The sequence below is a fragment of the Panthera onca genome, chromosome D1 (assembly GCF_046562875.1).
Source record: "Panthera onca isolate mPanOnc1 chromosome D1, mPanOnc1 haplotype 2, whole genome shotgun sequence".
Taxonomy (NCBI): domain Eukaryota; kingdom Metazoa; phylum Chordata; class Mammalia; order Carnivora; family Felidae; genus Panthera; species Panthera onca.
The window spans coordinates 41,647,774-41,675,590 of NC_138348.1; the positions used below are offsets into that span (position 1 = coordinate 41,647,774).

Genomic DNA, 27,817 nt, shown 5'->3' on the forward strand with positions numbered 1-27,817 from the left:
CTGTCAGTATAAGAAATGGAGCTGTGTGTATGATCCAGAGGCCCTACTGTGTGCTAAATCCGAAGCGTAAAGCCTGGGCTGCGCTATTGGCCCATCTACCTCCAATCTCTCTCTCTTTCTCCCTCTCCCCCATCCCAGGGTGACTGAATCCCGCCATCTCCACCTGTACATGCCAGCCGGGATGGCATTCATGGCTGCTGTCACCTCCGTGGTCTACTATCACAACATCGAGACCTCCAACTTCCCCAAGCTGCTGATAGGTAGGGGAGAGGGAGGGGAGGGGAGAGGGATGGTTACCTCCATTCATTCCTTCAGATAACGTTTTCTGAACACTGACTATGTGCCAGGCATTGTTCTAGGTGCTAGAGGTTCAGAAGTGGAGCTGAAACAATCCCTGCCTTCTGGTGTGGGAGAAGACAGACAGGCAAAGAGAGTGAATAAACAAATAGGGAGGAATGATGCTGTGAAGAAAAGAAAGCTGAGCAAGTCTTTGAGTGTGATGGCTGCATTTCTGTCTATATAGGGTGGTCAGGAAAGATCTCTGATGAGAGAAAGCGTGTGGGTATTTAGGGGAAGAAATTTTCCGTGGTTTGGAATAGCAAGTGCAAAGGCCTTCTGGTAGGAACAAACTGGCAAATAGTCCAGTGTGAGCAAAGCCAAAAGAGGAAGAGAAAGAATGGCAAGAGAGGAACAGAGAAGACACCTAGGCTTTGGGTCTGAGCACCTGGGCAAGTGATGGTATTAATAACTGACATGGCAAAGGAGCAGGGGCTGGGGTTTGGAGAGCTGGGGCGGGGTTGGGACATGTTGAGTTTGAAGCAGCCAACCCATGTGTCAAATGAGCAGGTGAATAAATGAGCTGGGCACTTGAGGGAGGTCAGGACTGGAGATGTATACTTTCAGAGGTCACGGGCTTACAGGTGGCACCTAAAGCTTGAGTGTGGATGAGGTTACCTGGAGAGAGAAGACCTAGACCCCAGGACCCCAGAGTTAGAGCCTGCAGTTTGTGAACATTTAGAAAGATCCAAGAAGGAGTGCTTACTTAAACCTTCTGACACTATGTGGCTGGGGTCCTGGGGAATGACTATTGATGTTTGTTGAGCATGTACTGTGTGCCAGGCTTACATGCATTATTTCACTTGATTTCCACAATCTCCATATGGGTATCATTGCTATCCCCATTCTACAGATGTGGACACTGAACTCAGAGAGGTTACAAACAATGACAGCGAACATTCATTTAACACTTGCTATGTGTCAGATATGTCCTGACACATTAACTCATTTGATCCTTACAACAACACTAAGAGGTAGGTACTATTATTATCTCCCCTTTACACAACAGGAAACTGAGACTCAGAGCTTAAGTGATTTTACTAGTCTTCCCTACCGGTCAAGGGGCAGAACCAGGTCTAGATCCCAGGAGTCTGGCACCGAAGGAGGCTCTTAACTGCTTCTGAGACTGTGTGTCTAAGGGTAATCAAACCACTTGGGCCAAAGGTATAAATCTGGAGGTCTACCTCTGTGTTTGGCTCAGTCTGCATGTCGAAGGTCAGGGCTGTACCTCTGACTGTTAGGCTGTGGTCAGACTGTGTGTCATTAAGTCAGGCTATGATTTTTAGGAGTCACAACATCTAATTGGCATCTGGAGTCTGGAACACTCTGTGCCAAGCCAGAGACAGCACAGTGTCATGAGGGGGCAGAGGGTATTTTCCCATGTAGGGTGGGAGCTGGGCTCTATCAGGATCATCCAGGTTAACCCCCTACCCAGGTGACCCCATGAGAGTGTGGTCGGGAGACTAGGGGGCACAAGTTGAGAGAGAGAGATGTTAAGTACAGACTTCAGAGAGCCTCCCTCTCCTGAAGACTCAGAAGCATCTCCTCATGCAGAGAACCCCTCATTAACCCCAGTGCCTGATGGACTGTTGCCCCCAGAAACATCCTGTCTGGTCATTTGCTGAGTTTATTTTCTCATTCTCCGGAAAACATGTAATGTTCTTTCCTTAAAGCACAAATTACCACCTATCGATGGACCATTCTTCTCCAAAGAACAAGGACTAACTCCCTCCATTCCCTTTTGGTAGAGCTTTGCTCTGCAGAGCCAGAAATTCTAGAACAGGGAAAAGCAGAGAGGAGTACCCAATGAGCTGCAGGCATTGAGGACGGTGGGTATTGGGGAGCAGCTGGCCCTCTGAGAAGACTCCTGTCTGGTCACAGGTCTGGAATCCTGCAGAAAGGTGAACCCACAAAGTGACCTTGGTCCTGAGGCACCAGATGAGATCAAGGAAATGTTCTATGAAAAAGTCACATTTGAGCTGAGAACTGAAGGATAGTAGGAACTACCTGGGAGAAGGGAGAGGAGACCATTGCAGGCAGAGGGAACAGCATGTCTTGAGACAGGAGAAGCACGTTAGGAAATCTGGAAGAAAACCAGTGGCTGGAATGCAGAAAGCAGAGAGAGCTGAACTTTGAAGGCTGGAATGGCAGGTGGGAACCATACCAGGTGGGTATGCCTATCCTAATGCCCTCACCCACGGATAGATGGCATTTGTCCCTCTCTGGGAAGGTTCACCATCTTGGCCTAGTTCCCAGCCCAGACTCAGGCTGGGGCAGACCCCAGGCATTAGCCTTTATCCCATGGCATTGAGGATTAGGGTGTGTGAGGGGTGTGTGTGTGTGTGTGTGTGTGTGTGTGTGTGTGTGTGTAACTTATACAAGAAATTTATTATTTTAGCCACTTTTAAATGCACAGTTTGTGACATTAAGTACATTGACATTTGCACAGCCATCATCATCCAACCATCCAACCATCCATCTCCAAAACTTTTCATCTTCCCAGACTGAAACTCTGTATCCATGAAACAGTAACTCCATATTCTCCTCTCTCCCCTATCCCTTCATCCCCTCAAAACCACCATTCTACTTTCTATCTTTACAAACATGACTACTCTAGGTACCTTGTATAAGTGGAAGCATACACTGTTTTGTCCTTTTGTGACTGGCTTGCTTAACTTAGCATAATATCCTCAAGGTTCACCCGTGTTGTAGCATGTAGCATGTAGCATTCTGACGAATGTTCTTTCTTTTTAAAACTGAATAACTTTCCATTGTATGGATATGATGCATTTTGCTTATCCATTCATTTGTCAATGGACACTTGGGTTTCTTCCACCTTTTAGTTACTATGAATAATGCTGTTAGGAACATGGGTGCATTGAGATTATATTTGATCACATACATTGCTTTACAGAGGCAATTCTGGAAGTGGGCAAGAGGGAAAGAGGAGAAATCATGAGAAAGCCCTCCAGGTAGTGCAGGGGACATATGATGGTGGCCACTGAGGAAATATGATGGTGACCCAGGTGGCCCAGATATTTAAAAGTAAAGTAGACATGGGGTGCCTGGGTGGCTTGGTCGGTTAAGCGTCCGACTTTGGCTCAGGTCATGATCTCACGGTCCGTGAGTTCGAGCCCCGTGTCGGGCTCTGTGCTGACAGCTCAGAGCCTGGAGCCTGTTTCTGATTCTGTGTCTCCCTCTCTCACTGCTCCTCCCCTGTTCATGCTCTGTCTCTCTCTGTCTCAAAAATAAATTTTAAAACGTTAAAAAAATAAAAATAAAAATAAAAAAAGTAAAGTAGACAGAACTTGGTAATAGGTGGGGTGTGGAAAGGGACAGGGAAGATGCTGGGGTAATGAGAATTCAGAACCTAAAACTTGCCCACAGCCCCCCTGTCACACCACTGTCCTTTTCTGCTTTTCTCTCAGTCAAGCCCTAAGCTTTGGCTGAGGGCTGCGATGTCCGGCACTGTGGAAATAACCCTTGGGCTTAGTCCTGGGTCCACCACTAACTCCCTGTGTGACCTTGGACACGAACTCAGACTCCATGAGCCTCAGTTTCTGTATCTGGACAGGAATTATAAGTCCCTGTCTAAGTCACAGGATTTTTATGAAGAGCAAATCAGACCACATCTGTTAAGACCCATGTGAGGCATATTTTCAAGTCTTGGCTCCCAAAAGTGACCTTCATGAAGGGCCAAAGAGGTTCTGATGCTCAAGTCCTGTCTGGGGAGTGTAGGTGTGGGGGCAGGGTGATGGCCTCCAGCTGTGGGATCCCTGTGACCTCGTCACCAGTCCAAGCTGAGGGGTTTATCATCCCAGTCCTGTCAAGAGGTGGGTAGCACGCAGAAAGCAGACACTTCTGCCCCCTATCCTAATGCCCTCACCCAGGAACCTGAGATAGATGGCATTTGTCCCTCTCTGGGAAAGTTGACCATCTTGGCCTAGTTCCCAGCCCAGACTCAGGCTGGGGCAGACCCCAACTTTTGTCTCCAAGAGATGCCCTGGCATTTGTGTGACCAGGCCCATCTAGGGATGGAGGGCAGCTTGAAGGTGTCTCCTTCTCTGTGGCCCCACTAGAGAGGAGATCTAGGGAATGTAGGCTGACCTTATCTGCATAGGACTCTAGGGAGTGAGGGGGAAGGAGCTGCCTACGCTAAAGCAAGCATCTCCTAAAGGGGGGCTTATTATTGTTCCTTCCTCTGGTTGCCAGCTGACAGTGGTTTATTGGCAGGTGGTAGCGGTGAGAATTTAGAGATTAGAATCTACTGATAGCTTCTGATGATTATGGTCCCAGGTCTGAAATCTGGAGATAATAAAAATATTAACAGCTGATGTCCAAAGAGCACCACCCGCTGTGTACCAGGCCCACTGTGCTAAATGCTCACAGCAACCTTTGAGGAGGTGCTGTTATCATCCCCATTTTTATGGGTGAAGAAACAGAGGCCTGGATGTGTTAAATGATTTACCCAAAGTCACATAACTATTAAATTACAGGATCTGAGCCCAAATATATCTGCCTGCAAGGCCCTGTTCTAACCACCATACACACTGCCTCACAGAACTGTGACTTCCTTTTTCGCATCCCCCAGTCCCCCAGGCTCCATGAGGAGCATCATGGGGACACTCAAGCTTGCAGTGAGCTCGGGCAGGTCACAACCTCTTTAGGGCCCCTTTATAGAGGAGGACAGCTATGAAATGAAAGAGTGGGTCGAAGGATCTTTAAGATTTTCCAGGCTGGGGCGCCTGGGTGGCTCAGTCGGTTAAGCGGCCGACTTTGGCTCAGGTCATGATCTCATGGTCCATGAGTTCAAGCCCCGCGTCGGGCTCTGTGCTGACAGCTCGGAGCCTGGAGCCTGTTTCAGATTCTGTGTCTCCCTCTCTCTGACCCTCCCCCGTTCATGCTGTCTCTCTCTGTCTAAAAAATAAATAAACATTAAAAAAAAAAAAAAAAGATTTTCCAGGCTTAGAAATTCCACAAGCAAACCACTATAGGGCGGAGGCTCCAGGCATGGGCTCCACATCAGGCTGGTCCAGTTCCACCTCCCGACTGAGCAGTTACTTAACCTTTCTGAGCCTTAATTCCTTTGTCTGTTAAATCAGGGGTGATGGCACTTTTCCCCTCACAAGGTTGTTGTAAGGAATAAGTGAGATAATACTTAAAGTGCTCCCTTGGCACGGCGCCTACAACTTAGTTAACTTCAAGACATAATTTTCCTATTTTTCTTACTAATTACTGTAAAGGGAAATTTGGCTGACCAGCTTGACTTACAAAATTAAAAAAAAAAATTTTTAGTGTTTATTTTTTTATTTTTGAAAGAGTGAGAGAGAGAGAAAGAGAGCGAGCAGGGGAGGGGCAGAGAGAGAAGGAGACACAGAATCTGAAGCAGGCTCTAGGCTCCGAGCTGTCAGCACAGAGCCTGATGCGGGGCTCCAACCTACGAACCGTGAGATCATGACCTGAAGCGAAGCTGGATGCTTAACTGACTGAGCCACCCAGGCGCCCCTTGACTTACAAGATTATGAATGTTTTGAACATACCTATCATGAATGTTTTAATGTATGTGTACCATCTGAAAATTACACACATATATTCACACACACAGCCTTTTCCTCAGAAATGTGCTCTCACACCCATAACAGTGGCTTGTTCACACAGATACGTCCTCCCTGACATACTTCTTTTCTCTCCTTCTCTCCCACACACTTGCACACACATGACTGCACACACATGCGAATCCACACACACATGTCCTCTCCCCTGCAGCCCTGCTAGTCTACTGGACCCTGGCCTTCATCACCAAGACGATCAAGTTCGTCAAGTTCTATGACCACGCCATCGGCTTCTCACAGCTGCGCTTCTGCCTTACGGGGCTGTTGGTGATCCTCTACGGGATGCTGCTCCTGGTGGAGGTCAATGTCATCAGGGTGAGGGTAAGCAGACCACTCCTGAGCCACCCCAGCACCCATCTCAGGACACACCTTAGCCAGGGCGGGGCTTCTGATCAGTGTCCTTCCCCTGGATGTGGGCCCCCACCCTGCTTCTTAGCCAAGCCCTAGAAGCAGTCAGCCTCCTTTACCCACCCCCAAAGGAGAGTTGAGGCCGGTGGGGGAGTTTTGAGAGGAACATTCCATCTGGTCCCACTGCCCTCTACCCGAGGATCCCAGAGGGAATGGAAGTGATAGGATGTGTTAGCCAAGGTTGAAGGATTCTGAGTTTAATCCCATAGAAGAGGGAAAAGAGCTTCAAGTACTGGCTTCTCCAAGCTCTGTTGTTGTTTCTGTTGTTTTGGGGGAAGGGAGTTAATGCATTCATCATAGTTTCATATATACCTGAATGAGTAAATGTGGCTGCATACATGTCTTTGGTCTTGTTTTGTTATCATTTTTGCTTATTCCCTTTACCTCTTTCCTCTCTTCCTACTCTATGCTCCCCAGACCTTCTCCCCGCCTCCCCAAGTAACCCAGATAACAACCTAATATGTGCACTTCCATTCTTGGTTTTTATTAGTATAATATCATATACTTGTATCTACTTAAGGTTCTTTTTTCTCAACACATGTAAGAGTAAGGTTTTTCCTCTCAATATTCATTTTATAAAAATAGGATCATATTATACACAGTTTTCTGCATCTTGCTTTTCTCACCCAACAGATATCTCTTAGGACTCCCTCCAAGTCTGGTATGGCTAATTTAGTTTTCTTAATGGCTGCATAATATTCCAGCATGTGGATGAGCAATAATTTATTCAGCCATTACCCTATTGATGGGCATTCACTGTGTTGCCAAGTTTCTGTCTTCACAAATAATGGTGTATTCAACATGCTTCTATCTTTATGTATTGCTGTTTTTATTTCTTTGGGATAGAGTCCAAGGAGTGGAGTTGCTAGTTCAAAGAGTCTGTGTATTTTAAATTTTAATCAATGTTGCAGATTGCCTTCCAGAAAGACTATAATCTACTAGCAATGAATACAACAACCGTCTCCCTTCCTCCAACAAGCAATGGGCCAGCCCCATTTGGGTGATAAGTGTTAAGTGCTACTTGCATTTGCATTTCTCTGATACCCCTGTTTAGTTGGTGATTTACAGGGTACAAAGGCCAACCTCACTCCCTGCCTCAACTGACCCTCACAGCACCCCTGGGATGCAAGTACCACCCACATTTTAGACTTTCTAAAAAGGAAACTTTTTAGAGGAGACTTGTCCAAAGACACCTTGCTAGTAAGTGGAAGAGGCAGGTCTGCAGGGCTCCATGTCCTGCAAACCCGACATGAAACATGGTAATGTCCTCAGATCTGTGGGGAAGATGGTATACGAGAGATTTCTGTTCTTTCCCAGTCCTGCTTAGATCCAACCCAACCCAGCCAAGGGGATACAGAGCAGACCTCAATGAAGTGTTATAAGCCAGGAGGCCCTGGCACTGATGGCCAGGAGGTGTGGAGGGGACCCATTTCCTGGGAATAGGCAAGAGATGGCCCCCTATGTTAGAGGTCAAGGGTGGGGTGTCACAACCCCAGATCTTTTCTGGGGCAAAGTGGAGGGTGGTGAGAAGTTGTAGTTACCCATCCCCTGTGACCCATGTGCCCCACAGAGATATATCTTCTTCAAGTCGCCAAGGGAGGTAAAGCCCCCTGAGGACCTACAGGACTTGGGGGTGCGCTTCCTGCAGCCCTTCGTGAATTTGCTATCCAAAGGCACCTACTGGTGGATGAATGCTTTCATCAAGACTGCCCACAAGAAGCCCATTGATCTCCGAGCCATTGGGAAGCTGCCCATTGCCATGAGGGCCCTCACCAACTACCAGCGGCTCTGTGAGGCTTTCGACACCCAAGCGGTCAGTGGGGGCCCTGCCTCACCATCCGTCCCCCTCCCTTTAATTTACAGTCACAGATGGGGACCTCAGAAGGCATCAGGTCAAACCCCTGGTAGGGCCTATGGAGGGGAAGAGGCTTGCCCTGAGTCACACAGTGAACCAGGGACAAGTCCAGAACTAAAGATTCATAGGACTGTCACAGCTAGAATGGCCCTTACACCCTTGTTGTCCACATGGGGGAAACTGAGGTCCTGAGAAGGGATGTGACCCCACTGCATTCCCTCATGTCCTATGTTCTTCCTTCTGGAGTTCAGTGACTTATCAAGGTGGGAATGTTCACCCATATTAAAGCAGAGATTTAGTGGCCTGACACTTGCACGAATTCTGTAAGTTGAGCCAAGTAGGGGGTCTCCCTCTATCACTACCATGGAAACGGAGGCTCTGAGAAAGGCGCAGAACTGGCCCACAGCTGGTAGGTGGCAGAGCCGGTGTCCCAACTCCCAGTCCAGTGTTCCTTTGCTGCCTCTGCCCTAGCATGGGGAGGAGGGGTAGACACTGAGGCAGATGCAATGCAGGTGGTGACGAATGAGTGTGCCACATGCTGTGCTCATCACATGGTCCCTGACCGGCTGTGTGACCTTGATCAATCATCTGGCCTCAGTTTCCCCATCTGGACTGTGTTGGTGTTGAGAGGGCCCACCTCACCATGCACTTGATGGTTCAGTGATTTCTTCCTGGAGTTCACCTGTCTGCAGAAAAGTTTCCCCAGGCAGCAGGAACCAGGGACTTCCTGGGAGGCCAGATTCTGCCATTCTGACCAGGCCATCGGTCTCTCTGGGCAGCAGAAGGACTCGCAGAGCACACAGGGTGCCCGGGCCATCTGGCAGGCACTCTGCCGTGCCTTTGGGAGACGCCTGGTCCTCAGCAGCACTTTCCGTATACTGGCTGACCTGCTGGGCTTCGCCGGGCCGCTGTGCATCTTCGGGATTGTGGACCACCTTGGGAAGGAAAACCGCGTCTTCCAGCCCAAGGTAGGCCATCCCAGGGGTAGAGCAGGGCATCCTTTGGAAGATTTTCCCTTGTACATGAGAATGTGCAAGGGGCCAATCACACACGCACAAAGCCCTTGGCAATATCTCCCTCTAGAAGATGCTCTGCATGTGGTTAACAGAAATGCCAGGGGGCAAGCTTGTGCCCCAGGAAGATTTATGATGCTCTTGCCATCTCTTCACCTTGCCATCATTGCCATAATTCCTCTCCCAGTTATTACTCATTCAGAAAGTTGTAGGAAGTACATTTGTTTGCTCAGTGTCTAGGGCTTCTGTGATTTGTTGGATATGTTGGCTTCAGTTTACATCATCCTAATGGATTCTAAACAACTTCACAATCTGTCTTCTTCAGTTCTGTATATCCTGGCATTCAAGGCTCTACAGGGACATCTTGGAGGTTGCTGCTGGGGGTGACAAGAGGGAAGCCTCCATGAGTTTCTCCCCCCCCCATTCCAGATTTCACTCAAAGCTGACCCAGTTTTATGAATATGTGGGCCTTTCCTATCAAAAATTCTTTTTACAAAAGGATTCCATGTTTTAAAAGTACTTGAAACTCATTGGCTTAGATGATATCCAATGGCCTTTGCAGCTTTAAAGATGCTACAGACTGAAATCCGTTGGACGAAAGAAGCAGGAAATCTTTGTGGGGGTTGATTTTCCCTGCTGGGGCAATGGCATCCCCTCTGGGGATGAGGGTGGGGTACTTTATTCCTTTATCTGTTTCCTTGCTGCCACTTAGGTTTAGATGGCCACAAAATGGAAAACTTTTCACGTGTAACAAGGCTCAGAGTTTTATTTTCCCAGCAGGAATATCATTGTAAACTTCTGGCCACAAACAGACAGTCTGAAAATGGTGCTGAGAATTGATAATTAGGGACCTTAATGATTTATGACATTCCCTTGTGTAATGCTATTCATCTCCTTGGCTCTAAGATCGCAGAGAGCATTTAATCCTCTGGAGGTTTATATTAAGTTTTTTAAGAGATATAATTAATCAGCTGAGCACTTCTGATCAGCAGTATGAGACACTCCAAATCTGTTTGATTTATTCAGCAAATATTTATTGAACCCTACTCTGTGCCAGGCCTGGTTTGGGCTGTGGGAATCCAGAGGCAATGGTTATGATGAGGAGCATTCACAATACTGACAACCACGTCCTGACCACTTAACGCATGCACGGCTGCTTGTGGGAATTATGCATGTGTTGTCACATCTCATGCCTAACACAACCTTTTAGGGTAATTTTTTTTTTTTTTTTGGTAACAGCTTTATTGAGATATCATTCACATACCATATAACTTACAAAGTAGGTATTTTTATCTACATAAATAAAAATTTATGTAAAATTTTTATCATTTTACAGATGAGGGACTTGAGGTGTGGAGATGTTAGGTAACTTTCTTTAGTGTTTCTCGGTTACTTGGCGACAGAGTTGGAATCTGAACCCAAGTCTCTTTCACTCCATAGTATATATCCCCTACTATGAGGGGGTGTATACAGGGAACTGTAGGAAGAGGGAGTGACTAACTCAGCCAGTAGTCATGGATAGCTTCATAAAGGAGCTAGCATTTGAATGGGGCCTTGACATATGAGTATGAGTTGGCCAGGCTAAGATGGGCAGATTTCTAGTTCAACACGAATGTAAAGACTCTTCTTGCTTATTTCGACCTTGATGGCTTTTGAGCCTCTGAGCTGTACTTGGCCCCAAAAGAGAGAGGAAGGGCCATCTCCTCTTGTCTACAAGAGTGTTACCTTCAGTTCTAGTCTGACCATAGATGACTCCAGAATACTCTACATTGATAACCCTGTAGCAACAGGGCCTGTTGTTACTATTGGGGGGCGGGGGGTGTCACAGGCCAGAGCCCTTGTCAGCTTGTCCACATTGTTGTCTTCTTCCTGTGTTTCCCAAAGCTCTGGTGGGCTTCTGCTGGTGAGAGAGCTCTGAGGCAGGATGTGCCAGAGAGGTAATGAGAACAGCACTTAGAATTTTAGCTCATCCGAACGTTAGCTTTGCGGTCTCTTTTCTCTTTATTTGTGTACCAACCCTGGGATTTACCGCCCTCTCGTTGGAATGCTCTTGTCCTGGTTACTCGTCAGTACATAAATCCCTGAGACAGATGGCTCTGCCTCAGTGGCTGCAGGCCTTATCAGATTTAATATTTGTTCCCTGCAGCCCAAATACAATCAGCAAATTACAGACACTGAAACAAGAGGTGAAAGTAAATATAGTCTCCAGTGTCAGCAGCAAAGAATCCTCAACCGTGTGGTTGCCTGGGATATGGCTTAATTCTCATTTGGGCTTCTGGACCCAGAAAATGGGGCAGAGGGGTCATTTATTGAGGTCATTCGGTTCATCCCCCTGCCTCCCAATGGCTCTAACTCAGAGAGACAGGTGCTGTTCTGGTCTTTATGAACCTACAAGGACAGAAGTTCTCTAGCTACGTGTGCCAGCATTTAACAACCCTCTCTGTGAGAAAGCCCTTCTTTCCACTCAGCCTCGATCCACGCTGCTGTAGTCTGCACAGCCGGACACGACTGTTTACATCATTGTCAGTGGCTGCCCTGTCCTCCCTTCCCTTTCCGGGACACTCACAGTTGGCAGGAATCACACTACCCTTGGCATCTGCGAGGACAAACATTATTTCTTCTTTAATTCCACACTCCTGCCCCGTCTGCCACACCCCGGGGAAAGCTGGGACCTTGGCTGGGAGCAGCCCATGACCTCCCCCTCTACTGCCTCCTCTCCCACCTAACCCCCACCCACAATCTGTCACCTGCTGTGGATGCCACTGATCTGGCTGCAGGGCAAGGGAACTGGATTCATAATGAACTGCCAGCATCTGAAACCTGCCAGCGCTGCCCTAGGCCATTAGTTGAGCAGAGAAAGAACAGTCTGGGTTTGATCTGAGGGCCAAAGCTTCAAACAGCCTCTAACCTCAGAGGGGAAACGTGTGTAAGTTTGTGAGTGTACGTGTGTTTCTGAATGAGTTCTCCTGGAAACTGTTTATGATTCTGTATGTATGTCCTTCTATTTGTCCTGTGTCTCTTGGTTTATCTCTTTCCATGTGTGTCTGTGTCCCTATTTGAGTACACGTATTTGTAGCTATTGTTGTGGGTGACTGTGTAAATTTATATGCGTTTCTGTGACTTTGTGATGTCAGTGTGTGGGCTGGTCTCTTCATGGCAATGCCCATGCAGCTGCTCTGGCCTGGCAGGACTCCCTTCCTCTCACTAACCCCTCTCAGCCACCAAGACTCAGCTCAGATGTCACCTCCTCCAGGAAGACTTCCTCTAATAGGGTTAGATTCCCCTCCTCTGTGCTTCCATAACATCCGGGGCTTGCACCATCAAAAACCCCTTGTCTCTTTCCCAACTTGACCCTGAGTCCCCTACGACAAGAACTGCATTATCTGACCTCCGGGTGCCCAACACCCAGCTCTATGCCTGACATTCAGGAGGCACAGGAGAAATGATTCTTCAGGGAATCATATAGAAGTTGCCACATATTGAGTGCTTATGCTTACTAGATATTTTTAGCTGCATTGTTACGTTAAATTCTCACAACAACTCTCTGAGTAGAAACCTTTAATGGCCTCATTTTACAGTGAGGAAACTGAGGCTCAGAGAGTTTGAAGAACTTACATAAAGACACAGTGGCTAATATATAATGATCTAGGACTCAAACTCAGATGTGGCTAACCTCTAAATCCAGGCTCTAAACCACCATAACTGGTTATAGATGGATGGTTGGGTACACTGGCCCATGAGTGTTCAAAGATAGTTGTCATTGTTTTCACCCAGGGTCTTCCAGGGCTGGGACCTATGGGCAATGAATCTTCTGGTTCCCGCCAAAATAAGAAGCAAAAGCCCATGTGATCCCTCTCCATTAAGCTCTAGAGAACAAGGGAAGGAGGGCTTTCCAGTCATATCTCTGGCCAGACAGGGATAATGAGGGTCAGAACTATAGAGTCAAGGGTCCTAGGTTCTAGTCCTACCTGTGCAATGAACCCAGCTCAACTGCAAAATGGAGAAATGTAGGGGGGCCTGGGTGTTTGTTGAGCTTCCAACTTCAGCTCAGGTCACGATCTTGCGGTTTGTGAGTTCGAGCCCCACATCGGGCTCTGTGCTGACAGCTCAGAGCCTGGAGCCTGCTCTGGATTCTGTCTCCCTCTCTCTCTGCCCCTCTCCCGCTCACAATCTTTCTCTCTGTCTCTCTCAAAAATAAACACTTAAAAATGGGAAATGTATAACTTCTATAAAAAGTAGATGGGAAGGAAGAGCATATACATTGATTGATTTAAAATATGTATTGAGCACCCCCGGAAACAAACACAGTTTCTTTCCCTGAGAGCTTGTGAAAATGTGGGACGAGGGTATCTGATCTTCTGAAGCATTTAACTCCCACCAGATGTCATGTTGCAGGTCCTTGGCCTTTCCTCTCTAGCCTTCAAGGTGCTGGGCAATGTCAGTGCCCTCATACCCATTTAAACCTCCCCAATGCCTGCCTTCCTTGGGTAGTAGTACCTCAGGTCTCTTTGGCTAGTTTAGTTCCCACTTCTTAATAAAAACTTAGCTATTCTTGGCTCCATACCTTTTATGTCTCTCTTTGAAGAGAGATCAATAATGTCCTAATGACTTATACCTACAGGAAGATTTTCATTTTAATAGGCCACGAAATTCTTGATCCAAAGAAATATAGTTTCTGACCCTGTGGTGTGTGTGTGTTATGGGGGGAAGGGGTCAAGGTTTTGCCTTTAAAGCTGCAAAAAAAGAATTTGTTGTTTTGTTAAAAATGTGAAAACAATGATGAGTGTATTTAACAAATGCCACCCGTACTCTCACCAACATATGTGATCACTTGACTTTTCTAGTCCTCATTCTCCAGCCTATGTGTTTTCTGATCATTGTGACATAGCACATGCATGGCAGTCCTTGCTGCTTGAGAGCTTTTGTGATGATCAGTGTTCTTGAGTGTGTGGTATTCCCATGAGCATCATACCATACCTAACCATTCTCTATGGTTGGACATTCACATGGCTTTTCAGACTCTCCCCTTGCTGTAATCCAGAGATAGAATACTTTTTTCACATACAGCTATTTCCTGGTGTGAAATTATTTCCTTTGGGGTAAATTCCCATGATGTGCTTTGTTGCTTTAACATAATGGGCTCCATTCTCCAGAGCTGGGTCTCTGCAGAAGATGATAGAACCTAAGAATTCCAAAATGTGTTGGATAGGACCAGGCTTTCCCAAACCCACATGCCTTCTTTTTTGACTGAGAACCAGCCAAGTGGCCATGTTTCTGTCCCCCACAAGTCATAAGCTTGTAGCTGACAATGGGAGACTCAAGGTCAAAAGGCTGGATAAGGCTTTGGTAGTACGTCTAGGGTCATAGTTTTGGCATCACACAGGTTCATGTTTACATGTTGTCCCTTATCATCGTGTGACCTTGAACCAGCCACATAGCCATGCTGAGACACCATTGCCTCATGTACAAAATTAGGCTCATAATGGCATTCTTCTCATTAGTGTATTATGAGAATGGAGTTCTGTACCTGATAAATATTGTATCCTGCCTGTAGGATATGGGTCTCAACCCCTGCAGCCTAATTTTAAGGTCCATTTTGCTGCCTCCAGCCCACCCCCACCCTCTACCCTCTCTTTTCTCCTTCTGCTTTTCCCTCTGGTTCTGTGACAAATGAGACAGAGTCAGGGGTTCAGGCCTTGGTAGGGCCTTCCTCTATGAGACCTCAGTGGTCTCTCTGTGTCTGCTTCCTGCTTCCTCTCTCTGTGTCTGTGAAAAGCCTCCTTTCCCACAGATCCAGGGAGAGATGATAGACGTAAGCTCCATGAAGCAGGGCTGGTTTAGAAGGCCCAGATCTTTTCTACTACCATTCGATAGCCCTGTATCCGAGATCCAGGAATTTCTGACTCTAGGAAAAAAGACTCCTTTTAGAGTTCTGACCCCTTGGACCTGATCCTGGCCATAGACATGCCCTCAGCCTCCTTCTCATCACTATGTTCCCACCACCCTTTAGCCTGCAGCAGCTCCTATCCCCTTTCAAATGGCTTTTGGAGTTCAGGGCAGAGTCTCAGAAAGGGGAGAGAGTGCTGTCTTCATGGAAACATTGATGTGGTTCTGCTGGGGAGCAAAGGTTTAATCAGGATCAAAGTTTTCCTGGGAGTTATTGATGCTGAATTTGGAAACAGGAATGCTGTTGTTTCCTGGTATCTTTAGCAACAGAGTCAAAATGTTTGGTTTTTCCCAGTGCTTATCATCTGAGATCTTGCTAGAGGTGCAACAAGAGGACCTTCGAGTTAAAAGGACGTCCCGGGACCCCACGAGGCTCAGGGGCTTCTAAAATCTTCTCCAGCCTATTATAGGTGATGACTTTTCATCTCGCCTGGGAGCACTACAGTTTTCCCATTGGTCTTTCTTCCCCAGAAATTTCTACAGGGCAGGCTGTCGGTGAGTGTAGGACAAGACCTCAGCTCATTCCGGTTTTTTTGTAGCAGAGAACACACGTTGTGGGATTTGTTCAGGCAGTTCTGGTTTTGGCCGCTCTGTGATTTGCTCTATTTATTCTTGTTCCATTCAGAGTGATCTCCCCTGGGCCCGGTGGCCACAAAGCTGAGAGTCATATTTATGGGCATGAGGTTAGAACTGGGCCACATTCTGTTCTCCTAAGTAGGATGATAAAGAGGGGATAGGCACCCCTCCCTGTGGCTAGAAGAATGTTTAGTTGGATTTATTAGTCTAATTTCCCTCATAAACAGCTGCATAAAGCTTTGCAAGAATGGAGGGTCTTATAATAATGGCCACTGTGGCACAGTAACAGGTGCTAATGGCGGTCATTTTGCTAGCAACGACAGCCACCTCTGAATTCTCTTTCAGACGCAGTTTCTCGGGGTTTACTTTGTCTCATCCCAAGAGTTCCTTGCTAATGCCTACGTCTTGGCCGTGCTTCTGTTCCTTGCCCTCCTACTGCAAAGAACATTTCTGCAAGCATCCTACTATGTCGCCATCGAAACTGGAATTAACTTGAGAGGAGCGATACAGGTACTTTTTGCAATACAGGCTAATTATGTTTTCACTTAGCAGTAAGAACCGCCGTTATTCATCCTCATGGGCACTTAAGAATAATTCCGGTGTGAGTTTATCTTTTTGTTGCCCTTTAGCAGTGCTTTGAAACAATAACCATTGACAAAGAGGTGTAGGAAGAGTGCAAAGTGCCTTGGGCTGGACTCAGGGAGTGCGATAGTTCTAGCCCTGGTTCTGCCTTGCACGAGGTCTGTGATGTCACCTGCTTGGCCTAGAATGGGACAGATGTCACTAATGGGTCACCACATTCTTTCCTGCTGAATGCACATGCAGCGTCAGACTCCTTCCCCAGATTCTGTCCCAGGGGTCTGCTACCAGTCTTCTCTGGGTGCAAAAAAAAAATAAATGAGCTTGACTTACTGGGACTAGAGAGCCTCTAATGTCTATTTGAGCTCTTAAATCTTGGCCCAGCAAGATTTATTTGAACTCTTAAACCTTGGACCTAGTCCCTTGGATCTAGGTCCTTCTTCCTTCCCCCTGTGGTTTCCTTCCCAGAGTGGGTTTAAAGGGTGATCAAAATCAGGAAGGATTCAGGGCACTTTTAGGCAAGGCAGTGACGAGAGTTGTCCAAGCCCTAGTATTCTCTTTAGAATTTTGGTTCAGCCATTGGAATGGGGAGACCCAGTGAGATGGTGGTTTAAGTAGGACAAAAGTTTGTTTTCCACACACAGTCAGGGCTGCTGTGGCAGCTGCACACTTGTCAGAGACCCTGGCTCCTTCTGTAAGGCTGCCAGCCTGCTCATGTGCCTTCTGCCCCATGGCTTCAGATGACTATTGACATTGCCAATGCTGGGCCTACACTTAAACCAGCAAGAGAAGAAAGATGGGACAAAAGGAGGGAATGCTGCCTTCTTTTAAAATCATAATGCAGAAGGTACACATGTCCTTCTTCACCCCATCGACGAGAAATTGGCCATGTGGCCACACCTAGAGAGGCTAGAAAGTGTGGTCTTTGTTCCTGACAGCCATATATGCCCTGCTAGAAATTCTTCTCGTGAAAAGGAGAGAATGGATATTGGGAGACAACTAGCAGATTCTGCCATATCCAGAAATTCCCATGAAGTCAGTAGAACACTCAGAAGTTGTGACTAAATCCCAAAGCCACATCACACTTCAGGACAGAAATATTTCTCATTTCATTATTAACATTGACTGGTCCTTGGGAGCCAGGATCAGAGGCTTTGCAGAAAAGGGACTGAGAGGAGAAAGGTATGACCTGGGCTGGGGACCCTGTCAGAGTCCAAACTCTGGTTATCTTAGTACAGTCCATGTGAATGGTGCCCCCTGGAGTTGTGCACAGATTGTGCATCTGTACATGACAACGCTGCCCATCCCCAGTGGTTTTTCACTGAGAAAACAGAATCATTTCCTCATCATGTGAGAGTGGTGGAAAGAGCCCAGGAAAATACAAGACCCTCTGAGATTCACAGGGGCTCAAAGCTAGGAAGAACAAAGTCATTTCTCAGTTCAGAAAACCTCTCTGAAAATCCCAGCCTCTGCACAGACTCTTCCATTGACTGGCAGGCACATACCACCATAGACAACAGCCAATTTTGTAGTCAGTTTTGTAATTAAATCTTTCTACTTGTAGGTCATAAATTACACACTAGCCCAGTATTTTCCAATTACGCTAAAAGAGCCAAATATGGTTTTTAAATGGATTAGCATGTAATTGTTCTTATCAAACTGTCTGAATCCAGGAGAGCTAAATTCATATGCCACAAAAAGAAACTGCTGGTATTAATTATAAAACAAATTAGAAGAACAAACCTTTTTTTCAGAGATTTACATAAAATTGTAGATAAAGGTCTACGTCTTCATGGGTTTGAGAAGAATGACAGTTCTTGAATGAAAAGTTATTAAGCCCCATGCTTGTATTATATATATAATTTGTGGACATAAACCAGCTATCAGTCAATTGTGGATTTCTGTGTATCCTAGCCTTTACTTAATAATGCTTTATTTGATAGATTACTCTATGTTCCTACTTCACTAAAACTAAATTTACTATTATTCTTTGAAGACTGATTTCACATAACCTGGGCCGTGCCTAGATCTGTCCAAAAATGTCATTGCCATTATTTTAAACTGTACCCATGGTGTATATAAACTCAAAAAAGACATACAATAGGTTCATGCTTTAAGCAGACCTGATCCACAAGAAAGCTTGGGTTTCACAAAAGATGAATTTAGGACTGGGAGTCTACCTGACAACAGAATGCACAATAGAATTTCATTTAAGAGGAGGCATCCCTAGGACGTTGAAGACAGAAATGCATTTCTCCTTGTTTAAGAGCACATAACTTGAAAATTGCCATGTTTCTAGGAGGCACGATCACTCTGCACACAGAGCTTTTAGGATCAGAGCCCACAGGGAGCCATTTCCATGGCTGCTCCCCATCTGCCCTGAGGAGACAGAACAAGGTCCTCTGGGGGCAGGACTCCCATGGTGGTGGGGCTGATCGATACTTGTATGTCATGTCTCACGAAAGACCTTCCCAAGCTGATCCCTTGTTTTGTTTCAAGGCTCAGTTAAGACAAGACACGGCCTCCAAACACACCCCTCCCCTGGTTGAAGACAGCCACATTAAAACAGACAGCTGCCCCACTTTATCATTTTTATGAAGTGTGTTCTCCACTGGCCTCTGGCAAACCAAGAATACAACAGGACACGAAGATCACTTTTAAGATTTAAGAGCTAATTAAGTCCTGTCCCCAAGGGAGAGGTCTTGCTTTGCTGGGGAAGTAGCTTGCCATGCTGGCAAGGATTCCTCATGTGAATGCTGCCTTTTTGACTTGCTTGTTCTGTAATCAAAGGCCTTTGCCTCTCTGAGCCTTAGTTACCTCATTTGTAAAATTGGAACCACTAATGCAGTGCCCCCTTACAAAGCTGCTCTGGGGCCCCGTGGAGGAATGTCTGAGAAGGCACTGGCATATTGTAGACACATGGCATCTGGGAGACGGATTAGAATGATGATGATGACAAATGTGAAATACTCTGCTCTCATTTCCAGACCAAGATTTACAATAAAATTATGCACCTGTCCACCTCCAACCTGTCCATGGGGGACATGACAGCTGGGCAGATCTGCAACCTGGTTGCCATTGACACCAACCAGCTCATGTGGTTTTTCTTCCTGTGCCCGAACCTTTGGGCCATGCCAGTACAGGTAAGGGATGTGTGTCTGGGGTGGGGGTGGGGGGCACAAAGTCAGAATCTTCTGGTACATGCCCAGTGACTAGGGGCTCACCATCTTCCATTCCATGTTTGCCTGTACCTTCCACACCCTTGGGGTCTCCATGGTGTGTACCCTGGCTTCCAATACTCGCTCACACTCTGTAAACAGTCTAGCTATCTCTCTTGTCATTTAGGCTCTCAAAAAGCAGCCAGCCTTAAAAAAAAACTATGGGATAATCATATGTGGAACATTTTTGCAGACATTAAAAGTTATGTTACAACAAAGTACTTAATTACACTGAAAAGTGTTCATGATGGATGTTTAAGCCAAAAAGGTTACAAAATAGTACATGCAGTGAGCTTCACGCTAAATTGGAATACATGTACGTGTACACATTGGCACAGACTCACCCAGAAAAAAGAACCAGAAGGCCACAAGGTGGGGTTACGAGTGACTTTTATTTTCTTTATGCATTTCTAAATTCTCAAGTAAGCACGTGTTGTTCTTGAAAATCAAAAACATGATTATTTCTAAAGCCAAACAACCTTTGGGGATGGTTCTGAAGGAGGTGCATTCTCCCCCAACGATAGCAGGAGAATCCTTGGCGTGGTTTTCCTGACTCCTGGTCTGGTCTGCTCTGTCTCTCATCTGAAGCTTTGACCATGGACTTGGCTTCACTCTGGTGAATCCCAGAACCCCTGCAGGCTCCACAGAGGCTGCCTGGTATAGAGGAAAGTGCCTGGACTTTGGTGAAACCAGTTGATTCAAATACTTAACCTGCCTGAGCCTCAATTTCCTCATTTATGAAAAGGGGATGATTCCTACCCTCTGGTGTTGCTATGATGAGTCAATTAGACGATGTAAGTAAAGCACCAAGCAGAGTGCCCGGCCTAGAGCAGTCACTAAGTAAATATCAGATCCCTGGAAATTGCAGACTTTGGTTTGAGTGAGGACTTTACCAGTTCAGAATCGATTGGTTCTTAGGACGCAGATTCCACAAAACTTTATCTCAAGTGATTTTTATTGGTCCTTCTTACCTGTAAAACTTATATTTGAAAGACTTTAAAGGAAAATAGAACAGAGAGTCAGCTAGGCATCTTGATGGGGACGTAGGACAAGGAATCTGATGGTCCTTTTTATGGGGACAGCCCTGTATGCCATCCCCCATTACCACTTATCCATGTCTAGACCACCGTCCTCCCCCCAGCTCTACCAAGATGGATTGGTGACTACAGAAGCTATAGAAAGGGGCACCTGGGTAGTTCAGTTGGTTACGTGTCCTACTCTCGATTCCAGCTCAGGTCCTGATCTCACAATTCATGAGGTAGAGCCCCATGTCGGGCTCCATGCTAACAGTGCAGAGTTTGTTTGGGATTCTCTCTCTCCCACCCTCTCTGCCCCTCCCCCACTCATGAGAGTTCTCTCTCTCTCTCTCTCAAAACAAATAAATAAATTTTTTTAAAAAAAGAAGCCATAGAAGGGCCTGGAGAGTTCATCTAATATAGTTACCAGTCTTTTATCCACAAGAACACTTTCTATTATGTCCCCTTAAACAACCTCTTTTGAAAGATTTTGTCCACCAAAATCTTCATTAAGATTTCATTTGTCCACCAGATTATCATTACTACTATTTATAACATTTATTGCATGTACATCATTGCTAACAATGCTAATACTAATAACCCTTGCCCCAGGGGCACCTGGGTGGCTCAGTCAGTTAAGCATCCAACTTCATTCAGCTCAGGTCATGAACTCACTATTCATGGGTTTGAGCCCCACATCGGGCTCTGTGCTGACAGGTTGGAGCCTGGAGCCTGCTTCCAATTCTGTGTGTGTGTCTCTCTCTCTCTGCCCTTCCCCCTGCTTGTGCTCTCTCTCTCTCTCTCTCTCTCTCTCAAGAATAAATAAACATTAAAAAAATTAAAAGAAAAAATAATCCTTGCCTGCCCCAGCCTCTGTCACTTATGCAGTTAACCCTCCCAACACCCAGGGGGTGGTAGTTTTTATCTCCACTACTTACCTTTGTTTATTTATCATGAAGTATCATTTGGTTTTCCACTTTTAATTCCTTAAAGGCTGGCTATACCTTTGCCACTTAGAGCTTTAACCAGCCCTCAAGACCCAGTGTTCCCACGTGGAGTTGATCCAATCCTTTCAACCTAGCCAGGATCTTGTGTGCAGCCTGGGTCGCCTTTGGAAATACTGAAACTAGCTCAGGAGCCCCTCTCCTTTATCCCCGGGAACTCTCCTTGATTTGTAATCTTTTTTTTGGTCACATATACTTTTTTTGATAAAAGCTTCATTAAGATATAATTCACCCATTTAAAGTGTATGATTCGGTGAGTTTTAGCATATTCAGAGTCGTGCGACCATCATTACAATTTTATTAAGTTTATTTATTTATTTTTGCTTAATGTTTGTTTATGTTGAGAGAGAGAGAGAGTGAGCCAGGGAGGGGCAGAGAGAGGGAGAGAGAGAATCCCAAGGAGGCTCCGCACTGTCAGCGCAGAGCCCCACACAGGGCTCAAACTCACGAACGGTGAGGTCATGACCTGAGCGGAAATCAAGAGTCGGTGGCTTAACCGACTGAGCCACCCAGGCGCCCCTAGCATTGTCACACTTTTAGAACACTTTCATCACCCCAAAGGGAAACCCGTACCCATTGGTGGTCACTTCTCATCCCCTCCCCCAGCCCTAGGCAACCTCTGACCTACACATACTTTTGACAGTCTAATAAAAGCTTCTCAGAAAAACAAATGTGTGTTCACACATTTTGCCTACGATTTCAGGGGCTGGACTGGCCCCCTGAAGCTCTTGGATGCCGTGTTAAGGAACTCGGCAATAGTGGGGACTTCTTTGATTCTTCATCCCGTGGGCACTGGAGGGGTGGGGCACACAGTGAGCCAGTAGCTGTGCCATATACCCAAGTATCTCCTTTCCGTGCTTCCCTAGTGACAGAATTCCCATGAGGCCTGTTTGTTTGTTTGTTTGTTTAAGAAAAGGGTTGCCGCCTGGTTTGATCTCTATGGGCCAGGTATTATTCTAGGTGCTTATCATATATATTCATTTAATATTCACAGAAGTCCTGCTAAGTGGGCATTAAAATCACCATGGTAAGGATGAAGAAACTGAAACTCAGAGAGGTTAAGTAACTTGCCTAAGATTGCACAGCTAAGTGCTGAGACTGCATTCAAACTCAGGCTTGCAGACTCCGGGGACAATGATCTCCCCACTATTATACTAGATCACTTTCCTAACTTGTAAATAGGAGCTAACATAGCCCTTGTATTCCCCACACTTGCTTTGCATACTCAGAATCGCTGCTTTCTGATATATTCTCCTGTAAGGTCCACTCAGACCCCTCAGAATAGAAGAGTGGACAGAAGAATTTAGGGAGCATGACAAGGGGTGGGTGGAGGAGGAGGAGGAGCCTGGCATCAGCAGCAGCTGTGTCTCCAGGTCTTGTTCCAGCAGCTGCCAGCACTTGGACGTGGTGGAGGTTCAGGCACCGACCCCCAGCAGGTGCCATGGTGGTGACTCTGGGAGTGCTCTTGGAGCTTCCTTGGTGTCTGGCTCTACCCAAGCCGCTGAACAATATGCCCTGATTGCCTCCATCTGAGGACAGCTAATGAAAACACTGGATGCCAGGGATAATTTTTGGGTAGGGTGATGGAAGCAGAGCCTGGCAGGAGTAGGAGTTTCTTTATTTCCCAACGTGCTTCTCTGCACCCCCGTGTCAGCATTTAACATCAGTGAAACACTGGGAGGCAGGTGGTAAAGGGGTCACTTACCAGCCCCTAAGATCCTGCTAATACAAGAGGCATTCTGTGATTAAGAGAAATTACAAAACCGCCCACCTCTGCCCTCGAGGTAGTGCAAGGAGCTTAGTGCCAATTTGGTGTAGAGTGCAAGGCCAACCCAGGCAGACTTTTTTTTTTTTTCCAATTAAGGAAGACAGCACATCTGTTCCTCTAGAATAATCCCTGAATTTAGAGCTGTCTGCCTTTGAAGGCAACCTGAGAAATTGTCAGCTTGATGCTTCAGGGGCTGGCAAGAGTAATTTACACTTCTCATAAATATTCAGAAGTAGGCAGTCATTTGCATAAAGCCAGAATAATTCTCTTTTCAGAGAATACTTGCCAGATTCACTAAAACATTAAAGATACCAGCCTTCATGTACATATGTGTATATGTATTATAGATTATAAAATGTATATGCCTCTAAGAATTATAAAAACTTGTATTTTCATCCAAAAACCACTCTACACGATGTCATAAATTTAAGAGATCATTTTCATTTTCTTATATATGTAATAATTGGTGTAATAGAAGACAGTTCATATTTTATTTTAAAAAAGATGCCAGGAGCCTGAGAATGAAAAATGAACTCTCAGACCCTGGACCGGTTTTGTCTGGCATGGATACGGCAGTGCCCCTTTGCTCATGTGTCACTTTTTCCCCAGTGTGAGGGAACCGTCAGCCTTGCCAGCCAGCCAACAGAACAAAAGGTGCTGTTACACTCATTGTGCAACCTCAGCTCTGAGACTTCCATCTGGAAGGTAGATTTGGAGAGAGTTAATGGTTCAGCAGGCTTACAGATAAATGCAGTTTGTTATCAGCCCAGAAAGCCACTGCTTGCATGAGAGCCCATCATGTTAATACCTCTTTCTGAAATTGCTTTGTCACACCTCCTCCTCTGGCCCCTGGGGACAACTCGGAAACCTGGGCACCAAGGCATGTCCCTCTCTAGGGGCCTGGGGAAAGGGGTTGCCAACACCGCTTCCCCCAGGGCGACTACCAGGTCAAAGGAAACTCACCCCCATGACCCTCCTTCAGATCGTCGTGGGTGTGATTCTCCTCTACTACATCCTTGGAGTCAGTGCCTTAATTGGGGCAGCTGTCATCATCCTACTGGCCCCCGTCCAGTACTTTGTGGCCACCAAGCTCTCCCAGGCCCAGAGGAGCACACTGGTGAGTGAGCGTCCCCAGGGTGCTCGCGCCCCTTTTCCCCATCCTTCCCCCATGCGGCTGCTTGCTCCCTTTCCCTGTACATCAGCGAGGCTCCTCACTCTTCCCCCAGATGCCACCAAACAGCCATACACACATATATCCACACTATCGTTGACCTTAAGCAGGTTACTTGATTGTCCAGGCCTCCGTTTCTTTGTCTGTGGGAGGGGATGAGTGGAGAAAGCAAGGGAGCGTCCCCATGGGCTCGGGAGCTGGGCATTGCCTGTGAAGTGATGAGGGCATTGACTTGGCTCCTTCCTCTTGGCTGGGCCAGGGGCAAAGGAAACCCCTCTCTGACTTGGTGACCCCTGGCAGGAGTATTCCAACGAGAGGCTGAAGCAGACCAACGAGATGCTCCGTGGCATCAAGCTGCTCAAGCTGTATGCCTGGGAGAACATCTTCTGCACGCGTGTGGAGATGACCCGCAGGAAGGAGATGACCAGCCTCAGAGCCTTCGCCGTCTACACCTCCATTTCCAGTGAGTCTACCCCACCAGCCAGCCCTGTGTGCTGGGTGTCCAGGCTTGAGGGAGGGAGCAGAGGTGGCCGAAGCTCGAGTCTTTATCATCATCACCCAATCCAGGTGAGCCTCCAGCTTGGAGCAGAGCCCCCGGAAGTCACAGTGTCCTCAGTCACGTGCCCAGCAAATCAAATGTATATCGACAGCCTGCTGCGGGCAGGACACTGTCCTGGCCCTCAAGACACAGTGATGACAGAGACAAAGGAGGTCTTTTATGCTCCATTGAGCAGATCTGTTATGGGGAGGCTGCAGTTAATGAATATATAGCAACAGTTTTGGATTCTCCGGAGTGTGAGGACTTCTTTTTTTTTTTTTTTTTAATTTTTTTTTTTTTAACATTTATTTACTTTTGAGACAGAGAGAGACAGAGCATGAACAGGGGAGGGTCAGAGAGAGAGGGAGACACAGAATCTGAAACAGGCTCCAGGCTCTAAGCAGTCAGCACAGAGCCCGACACGGGGCTCAAACCCACGGACAGTGAGATCGTGACCTGAGCCGAAGTCGGACACTTAACGGACTGAGCCACCCAGGCGCCCCTGTGAGGACTTCTTTAAGTAAATCAGACTGAGCTTCCCTTCCCTGCCCTGGATGTGGCTCCAAGGAAGCTTCTAACTACCTGGGGTATGAGGAGGAGAAAGATACTCACAGATGTAGAGACTGAATCTGTATTAACCAAGTGGTTAGGAAACCCTAAGCCCAGAACAGAGAGAAAGGGGGAAAAAAAGACCAAAACTGGTAAAAAAAAAAAAAAAAAAAAACCTCTTGGGGTCCCAGCAGACATATGTATTAAAACCGCTTTCCAGAGAACATGGGGCTCTAGTGGCAAATGCTCCTGTAGAACAATAAGTTAATAATAAAGAAACAAAAATCCACCTGAGAAAAATGTACCAGCAGAGTAAGAGTCAGCAAGTGCAAAAAAAAAAAAAAAAAAAAAAATTATTCCCTCAAACCTGGAAATGATAGAATAGTCTGAAAGAGTTAGTAAGTATGTTTAAAATAATTAAAGAGCTAAAGGAAGGTGTAAAACCCACAAGGTAAAACAGATAAGTATCAGGGGGAAAAGAGCCAAAGGGAATTCTAGAAATTAAAAATTTAGTTATCGAAATCAATTTGGTGGACAGTGGTCCCCAGGTCAGGCCAGGGCTTATGGAGATCCGATGGAGTCCTGGCCCAAGTTGATCTTACAGTTGGTCTAGTGGCTCCGTGGCCCCACCCTGCGGTGGTGGCCACCGCCCAAGTGCATAATTGGGATGGAAGTAGTTAGCAGCTGCTATACCTCACCCTGGTTCCCTGGCCTGTCCAGTTTAAGAGCCAGTATGGTAGGAAGGGCCAAGTAGAAGCCCCCAGAGAGAAAAAACAAAAAACAAAAAGGAAACAAAACAACTCAAGTGTAAAGCTTAAATGAATTAATATAGCTGAAGAGGACATTTGTGAGTTAAAAGATAGATCTGTGGAGGGGCACTTGGCTGGCTCAGTGGGTAGAGCAAGTGACTCTTGATGTCAGGGTTGTGAGTTCAAGCCCCACATAAAGAAAATGTTTTCTGCCATTTGGGAAAACCATTTTACAGATGAGAAATGGAGGCCCAGAGGGGGTGTCCTCCTGAGGTCAATCCTGAGGTTAAAAGCATGGCTCAGACTAGATCCTTTGGCATCTTGTGCTATTTTTCACAAAGGGCTGGGCACTGATGTGGGGGTGAAAAAAAACTTAGGACACAGTGGGGCACCATTTCAGGCTATTTTCTCTGAGTAGAAGAGAAACAACCAAGAATGGGTTTTGATGGGAGTGGGAAACAGAGAAGGAAATTAGGAGAGACAGACACTACTGACCACCTCCGCCAGTTGAGGTTGGTTCTTTTGGTGTGCCAGGAAGAAACGCAGCTGTGGGGGTCGCCAGTGGTGGGCCAGTAGTGCAGGGTGCACTGGCCACGTCTCCCAGACAGGGTCATGGAAAATAAGATAGCCACTCAGGTCATCTGTGTGTTCCTGGTGTTCATATTGCCTAGAGAGAGGGTCCAGTGGGGCCAGGTGGCCAGCACCCAACCTGAAGGTTCTCGCAGGGCAGGGCTTACACTGAGTACCCCAAGTGTCCCACTCTCCTGTGCCCATCCAGACCATGGTGCCCTGTGGCTTACCACGGTCAACAGTGACAGACCATCCACCATCCGTGGCACCAATCATGGCATCTTTCTGCAGAAAATCCTGCTAGGAACTGCTTTTCTCAGAATGCAGCTATGAACGTGGCAGGCAGTGGTGGCTTCCTGGATTCCTCACCAAGACACGCAGGTCACTGGTCTCTCCTCTTTACCCGCAGCCCTGAACACAGTGCTCAGGGCCTCTGAGCACTCTCAGGCTGAGTGCTCCACAGGATAGGAGAAATTGGGAAGGAACATCTCAAGAGGTCAGAGAAACCAACCCCTGCAGCCCAGGCCCTCTTCACCCTCCTCTCTGCCACCCTCCTGCTCTGCCTGCCCCTGGGCCTGGTTGTGGTAAAAGTAACACCACACTGTGTATAACCAATTAGACACCTGGCTCCCAGACATCTCATCAATGGGAACAGCTGCTGAGGTGGAGGAGGATTTCCGGCCACAGCCAGGTGACTTCTTCTCCCAGCAGCAGCACAGCAGGGCGGGGTAGGGCAGGCTCCCTATTGCTGCGATGCAAGCTAGGGAAGGGAAGCAGTAAGAAAACAACACTAGGCCCCCAAGATTCCTGGCAGCAAACTAGGGGCAGCCTCAGGTCATATAGTTGAAGGCAGCTCCCAACTACTTTGCTCCTAGGAGATGTATGCTCGATTCCTGCATTCCACACTAT

At 46.8% G+C, this 27,817-nt stretch overlaps 1 protein-coding gene across 6 annotated transcripts in view; it reads left to right on the forward strand.

The window, feature by feature from the left end:
* The window catches only part of ABCC8 (ATP binding cassette subfamily C member 8), a 77,214-nt gene that overhangs the window by 6,371 nt on the left and 43,026 nt on the right, over nt 1-27,817 (forward strand). For 3 of the 6 annotated variants that reach the window (XM_060606145.2, XM_060606147.2, XM_060606151.2), the window contains 8 exons: nt 139-260; nt 6,103-6,269; nt 7,927-8,169; nt 8,991-9,179; nt 16,092-16,256; nt 19,313-19,468; nt 24,314-24,448; nt 24,803-24,965. In XM_060606145.2, coding sequence (XP_060462128.1) covers nt 139-260; nt 6,103-6,269; nt 7,927-8,169; nt 8,991-9,179; nt 16,092-16,256; nt 19,313-19,468; nt 24,314-24,448; nt 24,803-24,965 — 1,340 coding nt within the window. The remainder of the gene's footprint in view (nt 1-138; nt 261-6,102; nt 6,270-7,926; nt 8,170-8,990; nt 9,180-16,091; nt 16,257-19,312; nt 19,469-24,313; nt 24,449-24,802; nt 24,966-27,817) is intronic. The other 3 variants (XM_060606146.2, XM_060606148.2, XM_060606150.2) reach the window with 2 other exon arrangements.